General features: G+C 43.9%; 1 protein-coding gene across 1 annotated transcript; it reads right to left on the bottom strand.

Moving 5' to 3' along the window:
• Positions 1 to 16,015: 16,015 nt before the first annotated feature.
• On the bottom strand, positions 16,016 to 17,967 carry LOC119287414 (4-hydroxyphenylacetaldehyde oxime monooxygenase-like). Its single transcript, XM_037566950.1, has 2 exons — positions 16,218 to 17,967; positions 16,016 to 16,121 (listed from the first exon to the last, which is right to left on the bottom strand). Exon 1 carries the CDS (start codon positions 17,900 to 17,902, stop codon positions 16,301 to 16,303), a length of 1,602 nt encoding a protein of 533 aa, XP_037422847.1. The 5' UTR covers positions 17,903 to 17,967; the 3' UTR covers positions 16,016 to 16,121; positions 16,218 to 16,300.
• Between the last annotated feature and the right edge of the window lie 4,731 nt (positions 17,968 to 22,698).

Raw genomic sequence — 22,698 nt, 5'->3', positions numbered from 1 at the left:
CATAGAAAAGTTGGAATACAGTAGGTTTAACACAAATATAAATAAAGAATGAGTTCATTACAGTACCTTAAAGTGGTGATTTGTTTTCTTATACTAACAGAGCTCATGCGATTTTCTGTTGTGAAGTTTTCAAGTTTTTGGGTAAAGATTTGATGGATTTTTGAATAAGGAGTGGCCAGAGCCTAAGCTTGGGGATTCCCAAGGCACCCCAAGGTAAAATTCAAGGACAACCAAAAGCCTAAACTTGGGGATGCCCCGGAAGGCATCCCCTCTTTTGTCTTCGTCCATCGGTAACTTTACTTGAGGCTATATTTTTATTCACCACAAGATATGTGTTTTGCTTGGAGTGTCTTGTATGATTGGAGTCTTTGCTTTTTAGTTTACCACAATCATCCTTGCTGTACACACCTTTTGGGAGAGACACACATGAATCGGAATTTATTAGAATACTCTTTGTGCTTCACTTCTATCTTTTGAGCTAGACAATTTTGCTCTAGCGCTTCACTTATATCTTTTAGAGCACGGTGGTGGTTTTATTTTATAGAAATTATTGATCTCTCATGCTTCACTTATATTATTTTGAGAGTCCTTTATAACAGCATGGTAATTTGCTTTGGCTATAAAATTAGTCCTAATATGATAGGCATTCAAGATGGGTATGATAAAACCTTTCATATAGAGTGCATTGAATACTATGATAAGTTTGATACTTGATGATTGTTTTGAGATATGAAGATGGTAATATTAGATTCATGCTAGTTGAGTAGTTGTGAATTCGAGAAATACTTGTTTTAGAGTTTGCAAGTCCCGTAGCATGCACGTATGGTGAACATTGTGCGACAATTTTGAAGCATGAGGTGTTTCTTTGATTGTCCTCCTTATGAGTGGCGGTCGGGGACGAGCGATGTGTAGGGGAACGTAGCAGAAATTCAAAATTTTCTACGCATCACCAAGATCAATCTTTGGAGTAATCTAGCAACGAGGGGAAGGAGAGTGCATCTACATACCCTTGTAGATTGCTAAGCGGAAGCGTTCAAGTGAACGGGGTTGATGGAGTCGCACTCGTCGTGATCCAAATCACCGATGATCCTAGTGCCGAACGGACGGCACCTCCGTGTTCAACACACGTACAGCTCGGTGACGTCTCCTACGCCTTGATCCAGCAAGGGGAGAAGGAGAGGTTGGGGAAGACTCCATCCAGCAGCAGCACGACGGCGTGGTGGTGGTGGAGGAGCATGGTACTCCAGCAGGGCTTCGCCAAGCACCGCAAGAGACGAGGAGGGAGAGGGGTAGGGCTGCGCCAATAGGGAGAGCAAATCACATGTGTTGGGCAGCCCCAAACCTCAAGTATATATAGGGGGAGAGGAGGGGCTGCGCCCCCACCTAGGGTTCCCTCCCTAGGGGTGGCGGCAGCCCCCAGATCCCATCTGGGAGGCGGCCAAGGGGGAGAGAGAGGGGGCGCACCTAGGCTGGGCCTTAGGGCCCATCTGCGCCTAGGGTTTGCCCCCTCTCCTCTTGAGGACGCCTTGGGCCTTGGTGGGAGGCGCCCCAGCCCACCTAGGGGCTGGTCCCTTCCCACTATTGGCCCATGTAGGCCTCCGGGGCTGGTGGCCCCACCTGGTGGACCCCCAGACCCCTCCGGTGGTCCCGGTACACTACCGGTGATGCCCGGAACACTTCCGGTGGCCAAAACCATACTTCCTATATATTAATCTTTACCTCCGGACCATTACGGAACTCCTCGTGATGTCCGGGATCTCATCCGGGACTCCGAACAACATTCGGTAACCGTGTACATACTTTCCCTATAACCCTAGCGTCATCGAACCTTAAGTGTGTAGACCCTACGGGTTCGTGAGTCATGCAGACATGGCCGAGACAACTCTTCGGTCAATAACCAACAGCGGGATCTGGATACCCATGTTGGCTCCCAGATGCTCCACGATGATCTCATCGGATGAACCACGATGTCAAGGATTTAATCAATCCCGTATACAATTCCCTTTGTCCATCGGTACGATACTTGCCCGAGATTCGATCGTCGGTATCCCGATACCTTGTTCAATCTCGTTACCGGCAAGTCTCTATACTCGTTCCGTAACACATCATCCCGTCATCGACTCCTTGATCACATTGTGCACATTATGATTATGTCCTACCGAGTGGGCCCATAGATACCTCTTCGTTTACACGGAGTGACAAATCCCAGTCTCGATTCGTGCCAACCCAATAGACACTTTTGGAGATACCTGTAGTGTACCTTTATAGCCACCCAGTTATGTTGTGACGTTTGGCACACCCAAAGCACTCCTACGGTATCCGGGAGTTGCACAATCTCATGGTCTAAGGAAATGATACTTGACATTAGAAAAGCTTTAGCATACGAACTACACGATCTTTGTGCTAGGCTTAGGATTGGGTCTTGTCCATCACATCATTCTCCTAATGATGTGATCCCGTTATCAACGACATCCAATGTCCATGGTCAGGAAACCGTAACCATCTATTGATCAACGAGCTATTCAACTAGAGGCTTACTAGGGACATGGTGTTGTCTATGTATCCACACATGTATCTGAGTTTCCTATCAATACAATTCTAGCATGGATAATAAACGATTATCATGAACAAGGAAATATAATAATAACCAATTTATTATTGCCTCTAGGGCATATTTCCAATAGTCTCCCACTTGCACTAGAGTCAATAATCTAGTTCACATTGCCATGTGATTAACACTCACAGGTCACATCGCCATGTGACCAACATCCAAGAGTCTACTAGACTCAATGATCTAGTTCACATCACTATGTGATAAACACTCAAAGAGTTCTGGGTTTGATCATGTTATGCTTGTGAGAGAGGTTGTAGTCAGCGGGTCTTGCCATATTCAGATCCCTATGTATTTCGCAAAACTTTATATCGTAGATGCTGCTACCATGTTCCACTTGCAGCTATTCCAAATTGTTGCTCCATTATACGTATCCGGTATCTCTACTCAGAGCTATCCGAATAGGTGTTAAGCTTGCATCGACGTAACTCTTTACGTCGAACTCTTTATCACCTCCATAACCGAGAAACATTTCCTTATTCCTCTAAGGATAATTTTGACTGCTATCTGGTGATCTACTCCTAGATCACCTTTGTACCCTCTTGCCAGACATGTGGCAAGGCGAACATTAGGTGCGGTACTTCAGCATGGCATACCGTATAGAGCCTATGACAAAAGCATAGGGGACGACCTTCGTCCTTTCTCTTTCTTATGCCGTGGTCAAGCTTTGAGTCTTACTCAACTTCACAGCTTACAACTCAGGTGAGAACCCCTTCTTTGACTGATCTATTTTGAACTCTTTCAAAAACATGTCAAGGTGTGCGTTCTTTCATAGTATCATCAGGCGTCTTGATCTATTTCTATAGATCTTGATGCCCAATATGTAAGCAGCTTTATCCAGGTCTTCCTTTGAAAAACACTCTTCAAACAACCATTTATGCTTTCCAGAAATTCTACATTATTTCGGATCAACAATATGTCATCCACATATACTTATCAGAAATGTTGTAGTGCTCCCACTCACTTTCTTGTAAATACAAGTTTCTAGCAAACATTGTATAAACCTAAAAGCTTTGATCACTCCATCAAAACATATATTCCGCCTCCGAGATGCTTGCTCTAATCCATAGAAGGATCGCTGGAGCCAGCATACCTTTTAGCATCCTTAGGATCGACAAAACCTTTTATTGTATCACATACAACTTTTCTTACGAAAACTGGTAAGAAAACTTGTTTTGACATCCATTTGTAAGATTTCATAATCGAAAAATACAGCTAATGCTATCATGATTCCGACGGACTTAAGCATCGCTAAGGGTGAGAAATTCTCATCGTAGTCAACTCCTTGAACTTGTGAAAAGACTCTTTCCCACAGGTCGAGCTTCATAGACGGTAACATTACCGCCCACGTCCGTCTTCTTCTTAAAGATCCATTTATCTCAATGGCTTGCCGATCATCGGGCAAGTCCACCAAAGTCCATACTTTGTTCTGATATATGGATCCTATTTCGGATTTCATGGCTTCTAACCATTTGTCAGAATACGGGCCCACCATCGCTTCTCCATAGATCATAGGTTCATTGTTGTCAAACAACATGATATCTAAGACAGGATTACCATACCACTTAGGAGTAGTACATATCCTTGTCGACCTATGAGGTTCGATAGCAACTTGATCCGAAGCTTCATGATCACTATCATTAACTTCCTATTCAACAGACGTAGGCGCCACAGAAAACATCTTTCTGTGTTGCATCACTCTCTGGTTGAAGTAAAGGTTCGACAACCTCATCAAGTTCTATCTTCCTCCCACTCAATTCTTTCGAGAGAAACTCCTTCTCGAGAAAGGACCCGTTCTTAGCGACAAACAATTTGCCCTCGGATCTAAGATAGAAGGTATACCCAACTGTCACCCTTGGGTATCCTATGAAGATGTGTTTGTCTGCTTTGGCTTCGAGCTTCTTCGGCTGAAGCCCCAAGAATCGCAGCCCCAAACATTAAGAAACGACAACTTTGGTTTCTTGCCAAACCAATGTTCATACGACGTCGTCTCAACGACTTATATGGTGTCCTATCTAAAGTGAATGCAGCTGTCTCTAATGCATAACCTCAAAATAATAGCGGTAGATCGGTAAGAGACATCATAGATCGCACCATATCTCATAAGGTTCGATTACGATGTCCGGACACACCATTACCTTGTGGTGTTCCAGGTGGCTTCAACTGCGAAACAATTCCACAATGTCTTAAGTGATTGCCAAACTCATAACTCAGAAAATCCCCTTTTGATCAGATCGTAGGAACATGATCTTCTTTGTTATGATGATTCTTAACTTCACTCTGAAATCACTTGAACTTTTCAAACGTTTCAGACTTGTGCTTCATTAGGTAGATATACCTATATCTACCCAAATCGTCAGTGAAGATGAGAAAATAGCGATATCCACCGCACGCTTCAATTCTCATTGGATCACACGCATCATCATGCATGATTTCCAACAAGTCACTTGCCCATTTCATTGTACCTGAAAACGGGGTCTTAGTCATCCTGCCCATGAGGCATGGCTCGCGTGTGTCAAGTGATTCAAAATCAAGTGACTCCAAACATCCATCGACATGGAGTTTCTTCATGCATCTTACGCCAATATGACCTAAGCGGCAGTGCCACGAGAAAGTGGTACTATCATTATTAACTCTACATCTTTTGGCGTGAACATGTGTATTACCACGATCGAGATTCAATGAACCATTTACATAGGGTGCATGACCATGAAAGGTATTATTCATGCAAACAGAATAACCATTATTCTCTAACTTAAATGAATAACCGTATTGCAATGAACATGATCTAATCATATTCATGCTCAACGTAGACACCTGATAACATTTATCTAGGTTCAATATTAATCTCGAAGGCAGATGGAGCGTGCGATGGTGATCTCATCAACTTTGGAAACACTTCCAACACACATCGTCACCTCGCCCTCAGCCAGTCTCCGTTTAGTCCGTAGCTTTAGCTTCAAGTCACCAATAATAGCAACTGAACCGGTATCCAATACCCAGGTGCTACCAGGAGTGCTAGCGAGGTACACATTAATAACACGTATATACTTTGTTGAAGTTGCCAGCCTTCTTATCTACCATGCATTTGGGGTAATTACGCTACCAGTGACCGTTCCCCTTACAATAGAAGCACTTAGTCTCGGGTTTGGGTTCAACCTTGGGTTCCTTCACTGGAGCGGCAACTGATTTGCCATCCATGAAGTTTCCCTTCTAGCCCTTGCCCTTCTTGAAACCATCAACACTTGATGCTCCTTCTTGATTTCTACCTTTTGCGGTCTTAAGCACCGTGAACAGCTCCGGGATCAAGTCCATCCCTTGCATGTCATAGTTCATCACGAAGATCTAGTAGCTTAGTGATAGTGGCTAGAGAACTCTATCAATCACTATCTTATCTGGAAGTTTAACTCCCACTTGATTTAAGTGATTGTAGCACCCATACATTCTGAGCACATGCTCACTAGCTGAGCTATTCTCCTCCATCTTGTTGGCAAAAGAACTTGTCAGAGGTCTCACACCTCTCAACACGGGCATGAGCCTGAAATCCCAATTTCAGCTCTTGGAACATCTCATATGTTCTATGGCGTTCAAAACGTCATTGGAATCCCGATTCTAAGCTGTAAAGTATGGTGCACTAAACTATCAAGTAGTCATCAAGATGTGTCTGTCAGGTGTTCACAACATCCACAGACGACGTTGTAGGGGTTTGCACATCGAGCGGTGCATCAAAGACGTAAGCCTTCTATGTAGCAGTGAGGACACTCCTCGGACTACGGACCTAGTCCGCATCAGTGCTTACAATATCTTTCAACTTGGTCTTTCTCTAGGAACGTATTGAAACAGGGAGCTACAACGTGAGCTATTTATCTACAACATATTTGCAAAGACAATTTAGACTATGTTCATGATAATTGAGTTCATCTAATCAAATTATTTAATGAACTCCCACTCAGATAGACATCCCTCTAGTCATCTAAGTGAAACATGATCCGAGTCAACTAGGCCGTGTCCGATCATCACGTGAGATGGACTAGTCAACATCGGTGAACATCTTCATGTTGACCGTATCTTCTATACGACTCATGCTCGACCTTTCGGTCTCCGTGTTCCGAGGCCATGTCTGTACATGCTAGGCTCGTCAAGTCAACCTAAGTGTTTTTGCTGTGTAAATCTGGCTAACACCCGTTGTATTTGAACGTTAGAATCTATCACACCCGATCATCACCTGGTGCTTCGAAACAACGAACCTTCGCAACGGTGCACAGTTAGGGGGAACACCTTTCTTGAAATTTTAGTGAGGGATCATCTTATTTAATCTACCGTCGTTCGAAGCAAATAAGATGTAAAACATGATAAACATCACAAGCAATCAAATAGTGACATGATATGGCCAATATCATTTTGCTCCTTTTGATCTCCATCTTTGGGGCTCCATGATCATTGTTGTCACCGGCATGACACCATGATCTCCATCATCATGATCTCCATCATCGTGTCTTCTTGAAGTTGTCTCGTCATCTATTACTTCTACTACTATGGCTAATGCTTTAGCAATAAAGTAAAGTAATTACATGACATTTATGTTGACACGCAGGTCATAAATAATTTAAGACAACTCCTATGGCTCCTGCCGGTTGTCATACTCATCGACATGCAAGTCGTGATTCCTATTACAAGAACATGATCAATCTCATACATCACATATATCATTCATCACATCCTTTTGGCCATATCACATCACACGGCACATGCTGCAAAAACAAGTGAGACATCCTCTAATTGTTGTTGCAAGTTTTTACGTGGCTGCTATAGGTTTCTAGCAAGAACGTTTCTTACCTACGCGAAAACCACAACGTGATATGCCAATTTCTATTTACCCTTCATAAGGACCCTTTTCATCGAATCCGATCCGACTAAAGTGGGAGAGACAGACACCCGCTAGCCACCTTATGCAACTAGTGCATGTCAGTCGGTGGAACCAGTCTGACGTAAGAGTATGTGTAAGGTCGGTCCGGGCCGCTTCACCCCACGATGCCGCCGAATCAAGATAAGACTAGTAACGGCAAGTAAATTGACAAAATCAACGCCCACAACTGCTTTGTGTTCTACTCGTGCATAGAAACTACGCATAGACCTAGCTCATGATGCCACTATAGGGGAACGTAGCACAAATTCAAAATTTTCTACGCATCACCAAGATCAATCTATGGAGTAATCTAGCAACGAGGGGAAGGAGAGTGCATCTACATACCCTTGTAGATCACTAAGTGGAAGCGTTCAAGTGAATGGGGTTGATGGAGTCATACTCGTCGTGATCCAAATCACCGATGATCCTAGTGCCGAACGGACGGCACCTCCGTGTTCAACACACGTACAGCCCGGTGACGTCTCCTACGCCTTGATCCAGCAAGGGGAGAAGGAGAGGTTGGGGAAGACTCCATCCAGCAGCAGCACGACGGCGTGGTGGTGGTGGAGGAGCATGGTACTCTAGCAGGGCTTCGCCAAGCACCGCAAGAGACGAGGAGGGAGAGGGGTAGGGCTGCGCCAACAGGGAGAGCAAATCACATGTGTTGGGCAGCCCCAAACCTCAAGTATATATAGGGGGAGAGGAGGGGCTGCGCCCCCACCTAGGGTTCCCTCCCTAGGGGTGGCGGCAGCCCCCAGATCCCATCTGGGAGGCGGCCAAGGGGGAGAGAGAGGGGGCGCACCTAGGGTGGGCCTTAGGGCCCATCTGCGCCTAGGGTTTGCCCCCTCTCCTCTTGAGGACGCCTTGGGCCTTGGTGGGAGGCGCCCCAGCCCACCTAGGGGCTGGTCCCTTCCCACTATTGGCCCATGTAGGCCTCCGGGGCTGGTGGCCCCACCTGGTGGACCCCCAGACCCCTCCGGTGGTCCCGGTACACTACCGGTGATGCCCGGAACACTTCCGGTGGCCAAAACCATACTTCCTATATATTGATCTTTACCTCCGGACTATTTCGGAACTCCTCATGACATCCGGGATCTCATCCGGGACTCCGAACAACATTCGGTAACCGCGTACATACTTTCCCTATAACCCTAGCGTCATCGAACCTTAAGTGTGTAGACCCTACGGGTTCGTGAGTCATGCAGACATGGCTGAGATAACTCTCCGGTCAATAACCAACAGCGGGATCTAGATACCCATGTTGGCTCCCACATGCTCCACGATGATCTCATCGGATGAACCACGATGTCAAGGATTTAATCAATCCCATATACAATTCCCTTTGTCCATCTGTACGATACTTGCCCGAGATTCGATCGTCGGTATCCCGATACCTTGTTCAATCTCGTTACCAGCAAGTCTCTATACTCGTTTCATAACACATCATCCCGTGATCGACTCCTTGATCACATTGTGCACATTATGATGATGTCCTACCGAGTGGGCCCAGAGATACCTCTCCGTTTACACGGAGTGACAAATCCCAGTCTCGATTCATGCCAACCCAACAGACACTTTCGGAGATACCTGTAGTGTACCTTTATAGCCACCCAGTTACATTATGACGTTTGGCACACCCAAAGCACTCCTACGGTATCCGGGAGTTGCACAATCTCATGGTCTAAGGAAATGATACTTGACATTAGAAAAGCTTTAGCATACGAACTACACAATCTTTGTGCTAGGCTTAGGATGGGGTCTTGTCCATCACATCATTCACTAATGATGTGATCCCGTTATCAACGACATCCAATGTCCATGGTCAGGAAACCGTAACCATCTATTGATCAACGAGCTAGTCAACTAGAGGCTTACTAGGGAGATGGTGTTGTCTATGTATCCACACATCTATCTGAGTTTCCTATCAATACAATTCTAGCATGGATAATAAACGATTATCATGAACAAGGAAATATAATAATAACCAATTTATTATTGCCTCTAGGGAATATTTCCAACACGATGGTCTTTTCCTACCAATCTATCCCCCTAGGAGCATGCGCGTAATGCTTGGTTTTTGATGACTTGTAGATTTTTGCAATAAGTATGTGAGTTCTTTATGACTAATGTTAAGTCCATGGATTATACGCACTCTCACCTTCCCATCATTGCTAGCCTCTTCGGTATCGTGCATTGCCCTTTCTCACCTTGAGAGTTGGTGCAAACTTCGCCGGTGCATCCAACCCCCGTGATATGATACGCTCTATCACACATAAACCTCCTTATATCTTCCTCAAAACAGCCACCATACCTACCTATTATGGCATTTCCATAGCCATTCCGAGATATATTGCCATGCAACTTTCCACCGTTACGTTTATTATGACACGCTTCATCATTTTCATATTGCCTTGCATGATCATGTAGTTGACATCATATTTGTGGCAAAGCCACCATGCATAATTTCATACATGTCACTCTTGATTCATTGCCCATCCCGGTACACCGCCGGAGGCATTCATATAGTGTCATACTTTGTTCTAGTATTGAGTTGTAATCTTTGAGTTGTAAATAAATAGAAGTGTGATGATCATCATTAATAGAGCATTGTCCCAAAAAATGCCAAATGAAAAAAAGGGAAGGCCAAATTAAAAAAATATAAATAAAAGGGACAATGCTACTATCCTTTGTTCCACACTTGTGCTTCAAAGTAGCACCATGATCTTCATGATAGAGAGTCTCTTATGTTTTCACTTTCATATACTAGTGGGAATTTTTCATTATAGAACTTGGCTTGTATATTCCAACAATGGGCTTCCTCAAATGCCCTAGGTCTTCGTGAGCAAGCAAGTTGGATGCACACCCACTTAGTTTATTTTGTTGAGCTTTCATACATTTATACCTCTAGTGCATCCATTGCATGGCAATCCCTACTCCTCGCATTGACATCAATTTATGGGCATCTCCATAGCCCGTTGATTAGCCGCGTCAATGTGATACTCTCTCTTTTTTGTCTTCTCCATACAACCCCCATCATTATATTTTATTCCACCCATAGTGCTATGTCCATGGCTCACACTCATGTATTGCGTGAAAGTTGAAAAAGTTTGAGATTACTTAAGTACTCCCTCCGTTCCTAAATATTTGTCTTTCTAGACATTTCAAATGACTACTACATACGGATGTATATAGACATATTTTAGAGTGCAGATTCACTCATTTTGCTCCGTATGTAGTCACTTGTTGAAATGACTAGAAAGACAAGTATTTAGGAACGGAGGGAGTATGAAACAATTGCTTGGCTTGTCATCGGGGTTGTGCATGATGAGAGCATTTTTGTGTGACGAAAATGAAGCATAGCCAAACTATATGATTTTGTAGGGATAAGCTTTCTTTGGCCATGTTATTTTGAGAAGACATAATTGCTTAGTTAGTATGCTTGAAGTATTATTATTTTTATGTCAATATTAAACTTTTGTCTTGAACCTTTCAGATCTGAACATTCATGCCACAATAAAGAAAATTAAATTATGTTAGGTAGCATTCCACATCAAAAATTCTGTTTTTATCATTTACCTACTCGAGGACGAGCAGGAATTAAGCTTGGGGATGCTTGATACGTCTCCAACGTGTCTATAATTTTTGATTGTTCCATGCTATTATATTATCTGTTTTGGATGTTTAATGGGCTTTACTATGCACTTTTATATTATTTTTGTGACTAACCTACCAACCGAAGGCCCAGTGCAAATTGCTATTTTTTGCCTATTTCAGTGTTTCGCGGAAAAGGAATATCAAATGGAATCCAAACGGAATAAAACCTTCGCGAGGATCATTCTTAGAACAAAAGCAATCCAGGAGACTTGGAGTGGACGTCAAGGAAGCAGCGGGGAAACCACGAGGCAGGAGGGCGCGCCTAGGGGGGCCAGGCGCGCCCCACCCTCATGGGCCCCTTGCAGCTCCACCGACCTACTTCTTTCGCCTATATATACTCTTATACCCTGAAACCATCATGGAGAGCCACGAAACAACTTTTCCACCGCTGAAACCTTCTGTACCCGTGAGATCCAATCTTGGGGCCTTTTCCGGCGCTCCGCCGGAGGGGGATTCGATCAAGGAGGGCTTCTACATCAACACCATAGCCTCTCGGATGATGTGTGAGTAGTTTACCACAGACCTTCGGGTCCATAGTTATTAGCTAGATGGCTTATTCTCTTTCTCTCTCTTTGGATCTCAATACAAAGTTCTCCTTGATCTTCTTGGAGATCTATTCGACGTAATTCTTTTTGCGGTGTGTTTGTCGAGATCCCAGGAATTGTGGGTTTATGATCAAGTTTATCTATGAACATATTTGATTCTTCTCTGAATTCTTATATGCATGATTTGATATATTTGCAAGTCTCTTCAAATTATCAGTTTGGTTTGGCCTACTAGATTGATCTTTCTTGCAATGGGAGAAGTGCTTAGCTTTGGGTTCAATCTTGCGGTGCTCGATCCCAGTGACAGAAAGGGAACCGACACGTATTGTAGTGTTGCCATCGAGGATAAAAAGACGGGGTTTATATCATGTTGCTTGAGTTACTATGTTCATAGATTCATGCTGCCTACATCATGTCATCTTACCTAATGTGTTACTCTGTTCTTATGAACTTAATACTCTAGATGCATGCTGGATAACGGTCGATGTGTGGAGTAATAGTAGATGTAGAATCGTTTCGGTCTACTTGTCACGGACGTGATGCCTATGTTTATGATCATGCCTAGATATTCTCATAAATATGCAATTTTCTGTCAGTTGCTCGACATTAATTTGTTCACCCACCGTAATATTTGCTATCTTGAGAGGAGCCACTAGTGAAACCTATGGCCCCCGGGTCTACTTTACATCATATAAGTTTCCAATCTACAATTCCCGTTTACTGTTTATTTTGCAATCTTTACTTTCTAATCTATACCACAAAAATACCAAAAAAATTTATCTTATTATCTTTATCAGATCTCACTTTTGCAAGTGGCCGTGAAGGGATTGACAACCCCTTTATCGTGTTGGTTGCAAGGTTCTTGATTGTTTGTGCAGGTACTAGGCAACTTGCATGTAGTCTCCTACTGGATTGATACCCTGGTTCTCAAAAACTGAGGGAAATACTTACGCTACTTTGCTGCATCACCCTTTCCTCTTCAAGGGAAAACCAACGCATGCTCAAGAGGTAGCAGCGGATCCCACCCATGTTCAGGGGATATATGACCCAAACCATCCCATGAGTCCCTCTCTCCTCATTCTCTCTCTCCTCTTTCTCACCACTTCTGCCCTGTGAACCTAACACCGCCGACCGTCCTATGCTCCTCCACCCCATCATGGAGGAAGCCAATATCTAACCTCCCTGGCACAGCTGAGCCGGATCCATGTCGTCAGTGTAGGTCGTGGACAGAATCCATGACCAGTGCCCTTCTCTGCCATGATGTGTTCCTCCCTTCATCGTAGTCCATGCTGGCTAGGTGTTCTTCAATGCCCCCATCGAGTGGCGATGGCGACCACCACGGTGAGCTCCTCTCCTACCCGGACATCCCCCACCTCGTGCTGGTGCTGGTCCTCCCCCTCTATATCACGAGGCAGCCCCTATCTCTCCCATGTCCTGATTTCATAGGAGTCTATGTAGAACTCTCTATTGCAATGCTCAGAAGTTCATACCAGTGCTCTGGAATTGTAATTTCAACTTGTGGTATGAACTACTGTGGAATATATGTTAGTGAAATTGGGAATTTTGTGAAATATGAAAGTTACTACTGGTTGAATTTGGTGAAAGAAAGTGATCTTGAATCATATTTGTGATATATTAAATTATTGAATTTGTGAATTGATCTGTTTTGTGTGAAATAGTGAGATATCTTATGATTTTTGAAATTGGCTGGACATTGGTTGCATTGGTTTATCCAAAAGCTCAAAAGCCACATGAGCATTTATCTAGTCAAATTCGTTGAATTGGTGTGAGCTAATGTGGGATCTTAAAATGAGAAAATTGCTCTTGCATTTTTGTCAAATATATGCATAGGAATTCATAGTGTTGTGGAGTTGATTCAATTGATATAAAAATAGATTGAAATGAGATTAAATATTTTTGAAATAGTTGAATTTGAGGTGCAGATTTGTGAAATTGATTCATAGTTTAGAAACAAACTTACTATTGATGTGTGTATTTATAAAATTGAAATGCTTCTTATGAAATTAGTTTAAGAAAATCTGAAATATGTTGATTCAAAAGATTTTAATTTAGTTTATTGAAGTAAGTGAAATTAGTTTTCTGAAATGATTGAAATATGTTTTGTTAATGAAATGTGTGAAATTGATCCTTCAAAATGAGTGAGATATGACTCCTTTTTTATATTATGGAGTGTTTCTTGATTTCACTCATTTAGAAATAAAATTGCTGAATGTGGAAGTGAAATTTGACTTTGGTTACATGCTCGTGAAATAAGAGAAATGGGCGTTTTGAAATAATTGAAATAGATTTTATGAAACAAATTTGACTTTGGAGAATTTTCTAAAAGGATTGTTTCAAATCATTCATATTTTTTTTGACAAAATTGAAATCTATTTTTGAAATGTCTAAAATAGATCAAGTCAAAAGTTGATTGAAATGTTGAAATTTAAAAATGTTTGAAATGTATCCAAGATTGGCATTGTTTTAAAGGTTTTGGTGTGAGGACTACAAATCTTAAAAAATTAAAATATATTGTTTGAAATATATGGTTGATTTGATTTAGCAATGGTGAAATAAAATGTTGGATTAAATTGTGTGAGAGAAGAGTGAGACTAGGTTGTCACATTCCTGTATACCTACATGTGAAGGATAGGGTACGCCGGCTGTTGAAATAGCAACAGTTCAAAAACATGGAAAAACTTCCTTACACAACATGTGAGGCATTATATGGTGGGAGGTGTCACTAGCTGGTTGGCTAGGGCGTTGCCGCAAATTTTTTCACTTTGAGGCGTGCGAGCACAATGCCACATACATCATTAAACTAGATACTAAGTACGGATGTACAACATGGGGACAAGCACCAACGGTGTCTTGTAGTGGAATGTTAGCTTCTTGGCCTCCTCCTTGCTGATGTCCTCCGCCCCCTCCCCCAGTAGTGTCCAGTCGAAGCTGCATAACCTGTAGGCCAGCATGAACTCCACGGTCGCCACCCCCATGGCCACAGTTCGCGCAGTCCGCCATGACGCGCTCCTCCTTTCGTCACAATCCATCTTGGTTGGGTGTTCTTCAATGCTCAGAGGAGTGCCTCCTCCCCAACCAGACGAGCATCTCTCCCATGTACTGATTTTGTAGGATTTTCCAGGAGTTTGTGTAGAACTATATATTGCAATGCTTAGAAGTTCATTCTAGTGATCGGAAATTGTAATTTCAACTTGTGGTATGAACTTTGTGGAATATATGTTAATGAAATTGGGATATTTGTTGGATATCTGTGAAATTGGGATATTTGGTTGAATTAGGTAAAAGAAAATGATCTTGCTTCATATTTGTGATATATAAAATTATTAAATTTGTGAAACTAATTTGTTTTGTGTGAATTTGTGAGATATCTTCTGGTTTTTAAAATTGGTTGAACAGTGGTTGTATTGGTTCATCCAATAGCTCAAAAGCTACATGAGCATTTATCTAGTCAAATTTGTTGAATTGGTGTGAGCTAATGTGGGGTTTGAAAATTCTTGAGTTTTGTAAAGTATGTGTATAAGAATTTACAGTGTTCTGGAATTGATTATTGGTCTGAAAATAAATTGAAATGAGATTATGTGTTGAAATAGTTGAAATTGATGTGTAGATTTGAGAAATTGATTCACCATTTAGAAAAAAAAAGTTACTATTGATGTGCAGATTCATGAAATTGAAATGCTTCTTGTGACTAGTTAAAACCCCCCTGAAATATGTTGTTTTGAATATTTCAAATCAAAGTTTTTGAAAATATGTGAAATTAGTTTCTGGAAATGATTGAAATATGTTTTTTATTGAAATGTGTGAAATTGATTCTTCAAAATGAGTGAAATTAGTTTTTTGAAATGAGGGAAGTATGATTCATTTTTTATATAATGTGAGTTATTCTTGATATCACTCATTTAGAAGTGAAATTACTAAATGTGGAAGTGAAATTTGACTTTGATGTCGCGTGTGAAATAAGTGAAATGGATGTTTTGAAATAATTGAAATGGATTTTATGAAATAATTTTGGTGAATGTTTTGAAATGATTGTTTGAACTACTTCAGATTTGCTTTTTGAAAAAAATTAAATCTATTTTTTAAATGTCTCAAATGGATGAAGTGAAACAAGTCGATTGAAACGTTAAAATTTGAACATGTTTGAAATGTATCCAATATTTGTCTTGTTTTAAAGGTTTTGGTGCCAGGAGTTCAAATATATAAAAAATAATGGTTTAAAAGATGTAGTTGATTTAATTTAGCAAAGGTGGAATAAAATGTTGAATTTATTGTGTGAGAGAAGAGAGAGGGTGGGCTGTCATAATCCTGCCATTGAAGGACAGTGGTAAGCCAGCAGTTGAAATACAACAGTTCATAAACATGAAAAACTTTCTTATACAATATACTCCCTCCGTTCCAAAATAGATGACTCAGCTTTGCACTAATTTTAGTATAAAGTTAGTGCAAAGTTGAGATCATCTATTTTGGAACGGAGGGAGTATGAGGTAGCATACGGCGCAAGATGCTAAAATTTTCATTTTGAAGCACGTCAGGGCAACGCCGCATACGTCGTTGACCTCCATACTAATTGCGGCGGTAAGGCGTGGGCACGAGCACCAGCGACGTCTTGCGGTGGAAGGTTAGCTTGCCGGCCTCCTCCATGCTCATGTCCTCCGCCGCCGTCCCCTCCGGCAGCATCCAGTCGAAGCTGCATAGCATGTTGGCCAGCGTGAACTCCACAGTCGCCACCGCCATAGCCAGCCCGGGGCAGATCCGCCGGCCCGCGCCGAACGGCAGCAGTTCGAAGTGCGCGCCGCGCAAGTCCACCTTGCCGTGCCTCCCGTCCGTCTCGAATCTCTCCGGCTTGAACTCGTCGGCGTCTTGCCCCCAGCTTGTCGGGTCCCTTCCGATGGCCCACACGTTCACCAGCACGCGCGTCCTCGCCGGCACGTCGTAGCCGCCGATCTCCACGCGACGCATCGTCTCCCGCGGCAGCAGCAGAGGCGCCGGTGGGTGCAGCCGGATGGTCTCTTTGACGACCATCTTCAGGTAGGTTAGTTTGGGCAGATCGTCCGGCTGGACGGGCAGCCCCGGCGGCGAGACATCGCGGGCGGTCACCGCGGCCCTGATCTCACCTTGTGCCTTCTTCAGCGCCGGCGGGTTCCGAACCAGCTCCGACATCGCCCACAGGATCGTGATAGAGCTGCCCTCGACGCCGCCGAGGAACGCGTCCAGGAGCATCGCCTTCGTGTGGTCCCTCGTGAAGCCGTGCTCCTCCCAAGCTCTGACGAAGGCGTCTACGAGGTCGCCGTCACCGCTCTCTGGCTTGGGGCGCGCGGGGTCAAGGTGCTGCTCCAGCACCACCTCGAAGAAGGCGTCCAGGTCTCTAAAGATTCTCTCTCGCCGCGCGATGATGCCGGTGAGCCGGTCGACGAGGCGGCCGGCGGCGTTGGGGAAGAAGTCTTCGGCCGAAAAGCTGGCCGACATGTCCATGGCCTCCTCGAGCACGTGCTGGAACTGCTCGTACTTGCGAGCGAACGCCTCCGAGGCGTAGATGCGCCCGTACGCCACGGTGCCGATGATGCCGTCGGCGACGCGGAACACGTGCTCGTCCATCGCCAACGGAGCCGCCGTCGCTGCCGCCGTGCCCAGGACGGCCATGAGCCTGTCAACCTGATCCCGCCGCGCGGCCCATACGGCGCGAACGCCCCGCGGGCCGAAGAGCTCGGCGGCGAAGAGCCTGCGCATGTCCTGCCAGTAGGCGCCGTAGGGCGAGGAGGCGATGCTTTTGTCACCGTAGGAGAGCCGCGCAGGGCCCGGAGACACGAACCGGCTGCAGCAGTCGGCGTCGTGCGTCTTCATCACGTCGCGCGCTGCAGCGGCAGACGAGACCACCAGCGTCGGCACCGTGCCGAAGCGAAGCAGCATGACGGGGCCGTGCCGCCGGGCCAGGTCGCGCAGGCTGCGGTGCGGTAGCCGGCCGAGCTGGTGCAGGTTGCCGAGCACCGGCACCCGGGCAGGGCCGGGCGGCAGCCTCAGCCGTCCCCCCTCGGCGTCGCCCCTCGTTATCAGCAGCAGGTAGGAGACGGCGGGGAGGAGGAGGGTGGCTAGAAGGACGAGGAGCTGCCATTGCTGGGGCAGCTGTGCGATCAGCTGCCACTGCGTGTGGAGCAGTGAGATCCCCATTGTTTCGGCCGGAGGTGAGCTAGCTCTAGCTGCCTAGCTCGCCGACGAGATGAGGCGCTGCTGCTCGTGGACGGTATGGGGGTTATAAGTGGAGCGGCAATGGCACTGTGCGTGAAAGTTGATGGACCTGGCAGGTGACACCGTTGCCAAGCATGTGGCATGCATGCCTCATTTTGGTGATTAGAGTGAGAGGATACGCAGACAAATCATTTTGGTGATATTACTTTTCTTAGTGGATTTTGATCACCATGCTCTTCTTTTTTGGGATCGTGTTGCTCATTTGACGCAGACAAATCATTTTGGTGATATTGCTTTTCTTAGTGGATTTTGATCACCTTGCTCTTCTTTTTTTCCGGATCATCTTGCTCATTTGTACAGTGATCTAAACGCTCCTACATTTCTTTACAGAGGGTATACATACATACTACTATAACACTAAGCTCCCTAGTTTTTTTAAGGTCTCACAATCAATCGAGATCTTCAATTTAAATTTGGCTCATCCAATTTTGATCAGATCAACAAGTTTACAAGGAGCTCTCGCATTCAATTATTTAATACACTATGCTCCTTAATTTTGAAGCTCATCCATTTAATTGGGATCTACAATTTTTATGCCTTGATTTTGACTCAGTCAATCCTTCGTTATGGCAATGAAATCTATAACTTCATAAAGCTCCCTAATTTTAAAGCCCCCTCATTCAACTGAGGTCTTCAATTTAGATTGGATGCATGATTGATTGGGTCCTTGACCTGGGCTTCATGCTGAGATCTCTCGATGAATCGGTCCCTTGGTAAGTCCGGGTGATGTGGGCCTTCGTTGACAAAAGAAAAGTGTCGTGTATGGCACATTTAGCACCAACATAATACATGCGGCCATCAACATAGGTAACCTTCTCATGTATTTGTATTCAATAAATGACGCCCTCCAATCACATGGTCAAAAAAGATCGACTCAAACACCACAATAAAAAAAGAAAAATGATGCACTCACGAACAATTTGCTATGGATTGGTCATATCAAGCACTTTCCCACTAATCACTTCCCAGATTTTTACCGCTGCGCCAATCTTCTTCTAATCTCCAACCATAAATTGACACATCCATTTGTAACCATGATTTCGTGAAGTCTGTCTATAGGTGTAGCATTTCAAATAAAAAAACACACTCCATTGTTTCCCCCACACGCCAAACCAACTAGCAAATAAATCATTTTCATAACTTAAAGAAATGACCATGTAAAAATAAAACATGTACAACCCCAAGAACATAAACGGCACAGCAAAGCGCGCACCACCCTTTTAGTAAAACTGAATCTATATGCACCAGGCTAGTTCTCGTCAGTGACACATAAAACTGAATCTTCTATCCAGGCCTGAAGAATCGGTGGTGAGAGAGATGCTGGATCTTGTGTACGTCTCGATGCCGGCTCCCATACGGCCATCGCTGGGTCAGTGCAGTGGAGACTCCACGGATTAGTGTCTCTCTTGACGATGGCTTTCCAACAACAATTCAGAGGCGGAGCTAGGATTTCTCAAAGCCTAAGGCTAAAACTAAGTGACTAAAAATAACGTCAAATACTAAGCATACTAATGTGTGTTAGAAGTATGCCAAAAATTCACATTAAAGATGAAATATGAATTCATTATTACCATGAGAGAAAAATTAATAAAACAAATAGTTTTAAAAAATTGCAAACATTGGTACCAAATTAATGAAGAGTTGCTTAATTTGAGGTCATCGTTTCTTCACTAGCAATATTAGAAGGACCTGGAGTTGCAAACACAAAATCATGTATTTAAAAATCAAGACAATGGACATAGACCAAGTCAATTGTTCATATGAATTTTGCCAAAAAAAAGGGGGAAACTTAATATACCACTATCACGGCGTGCAGACGGTAATAGCCCTTTGCGTTTCCTCATTTAGTTTATGGAGACCGGGGTCAGGATTAATGTCATCTGGATTAAGATCTACACATGTTTTACATTACTAGCTCCAGCTCCCGCTCATTCTGGTATTGTTGGATGTAGGCTGGCCGGAAGTTGCTTCAAAAAAAATTCAGGGTGTGTCTAGGGCACATCTAGATGTGCTATAGCTATTGCACATCTAAGTGAGTGATTCAAGCATAAAAAAAAAAGAAAAAAGAGGAAGAAATTATTCACACGAATCTCAATGTAAGATCAATGACATATGACTTACATGTGCAATACTTATGACACATCTAGATGCGCTTTAGCAAAATTGAAAAATTTAATCGTGCGTGCGTGCGTCTGTCCATGTGTCTCTTCTTTACCTTGGATTTCTATCATTTTTTCTGTTAACAAATAACTGAAATAAAATTGACTAAAGTAATAGTACAATTTAACATCTAGATTTAGAACGCTAGATCAAATCACTCATAGCAAAAATAGATGATACACCAAACTTGAAATACCTCCATAGCCGGTTGTGGAGACGAAGCAGAACAAGTAGCCGCCGGAATTGGAGATGGGGCTTGCTGCGACGGGGCGAGGAGGCCAAGCACAGGTCCAGATCATTCAGTCTGCTGAGCCGTCGAGGGGCTGGGGCGGTGGATGAAACGAGGCACCGAGTCAACGAGGGATCTTTTGATCGACATGCGCATGGTGAATGGAATTTTTCTGGTCGATCAATCAATCGATGCCTTTATAAACGCGAGTTTTTCCTGCTGAGCTAGTTAGTTGGGCTGCCGCTGAGGCCTTGAGCTCGGTATTCAAGTATGGGGCTGGGCCTCTATAAATGTGAAAATCTGAAAATTTTCTACTGGATATAATGGCACTAATTGGGCCACGCATGGGGTTATAGCCCCAGTTGCCCTAGGCCCAATTTCGCCTTCCAGAGAGGCCGCATGCCTTCTCACCTCTCTCCAATGCTAGGTCTGACGGGCCGGAGCAAATCTGTATCATCTTGTTATGGTTGACATTGATTTTTCATCTTTTTTTGGAAACCAAAGGGTTCCTGCATTTCATTAAGAAGAAAGATGGCCTAGTTTATAATGAAAACCAGAGCCAAAACCTGACATTCTTGGTTAATCAGGAAAACCGACTGAAAACCTAAATAAAAGAAAAAACTGAGAAAAAAATACACTAGAGTTTGGGGATAGGGACAAGACAAATGCAACATGCATCAAGGGACATCATCTGCCCTTAGGACCCTAATTCCATTTATTGTGGAATTAAACCCTAGAGCTCACCATTACAAAGGAACTCCAATTTCCTTTGATCCATTGACCCTGCCCAAATTCCAGACACTTTCCCATAACTACGAACCCCATATCCACGACAATATTGCAATGTCATATGCAATACTTTCCATCCACATATAATTCCATTTCCTTCCCCATTTGGAGCTTCATGAAGGAGCTACCATTTATCTTGCTCCACTAATTCCCAAAAAAATTGTGGAGCTTCTCCTAGAAATATCTTCATCATTTCCATCCACATATCCACATCCATAAACAAACTTTTGACGAGAGCCTCCATCCCTAGGTTTTGCCCTATTGGGTAGCTTGTGAAGCAAGTACCCTATAGACTGATCCATTGGGGCAGAAATTTTACAGAGAGCCACACCTAGTCATATGATGCCTAGCCAACAATTATCAGCCTCACACTATCCCCACAGCTCACACCACGCTAGCCCAAACTTTATGTCCAAGAAATAGCCTTGTGAAGGAAGTAATTGAGCCCTTTATTCTCTTAAGCTGAAATTTGTCAGGATGCTTAATGTTTCAATTATGGTTGCACATAAAAATTTAGCTCAATCAATCACTCCATTTGACCAAAGCAAATTCCCAAAGTTCATGGCCTGAAAATAAGTTTGTGAAGGAGGTGTTTGTCACGGCAAAACGCGGAAGAATTTTTTAAGTTCATGGCCCGATCCATGGGAGACAAATAATCAGGGGAAACACGTACAGAATAGCAGCCGGATAGCAGCAAGCCAACACACACATCCACAGTCGTCAATGAGAGCCATGACCATGTCCAACCGGATAGCAGCAAGCCAACACACACATCCACAGTCGTCAATGCCGATAGACGCTATTATATATATTGTTGCTTATTATCTTAACAGATTGCTTCAATTCGAAGATATAGATAGATACCAGGCCCTCCCCAAAAGAAAAGATAGACAAATACTACGTAGAGAGATGGAAAAGTTTATCTGGAGGCCATTAACAATAGTCCTACGCCAAGGAAGGGGTTAACCCTGTCCCACGTCCGATGGTTTCCTTCTAGTATCCATCCATTGCTCCTTTTTTTTAGGGAAAGCATAGCTTTATAAATTAACAACGGCATATCGCCCGACACGCAAGCAGCCACTTTGGGCGGTACAGAAATGTCCCACTCCACACACGTGTTTGGTAGACAATTACAACCGATTTGGGCTAGCTCATGCGCAACCGAATTCAGAGTACGACTACACGAGTTGACACTCTAGCTGGAGAACCACATCTTCAGTTGAAACTTCATGTCCTCGATGATCACTGCATATGGCGAGGCGTCAACTCTCCTGATGTCCATCGCATTAGCCAGCAGCTCGCAGTCCGTCTCAAACGCCACTCTGGTGGCCCCCATCTCAGCTGTTGTAGTCACTGCCGCTGCGAGAGCATTGACTTCTGCTCCAAATGCATCATGTACTTGCTCTTGCCGCCCTGCTCTGGCGATGACGACCTGCCCTGTGCTGTCTCGAGCCACAACCCCCCAGCCACTGTGAGAATTCCCTGGGGCACCGTCTAGATTAAATTTAGTAATACCATCTGCAGGTGGCTGCCATTTCTC

This window comes from Triticum dicoccoides, chromosome 4A (genome assembly GCF_002162155.2).
Source record: "Triticum dicoccoides isolate Atlit2015 ecotype Zavitan chromosome 4A, WEW_v2.0, whole genome shotgun sequence".
Taxonomy (NCBI): domain Eukaryota; kingdom Viridiplantae; phylum Streptophyta; class Magnoliopsida; order Poales; family Poaceae; genus Triticum; species Triticum dicoccoides.
Note: the sequence above shows the minus strand (reverse complement) of the source record. Positions and strands in the feature narration are given on the sequence as shown.

Coding starts and splice junctions, on each gene's coding strand:
- LOC119287414 (XM_037566950.1), bottom strand. CDS start 17,902: ATGGGGATCTCACTGCTCCACACGCAGTGGCAGCTGATCGCACAGCTG.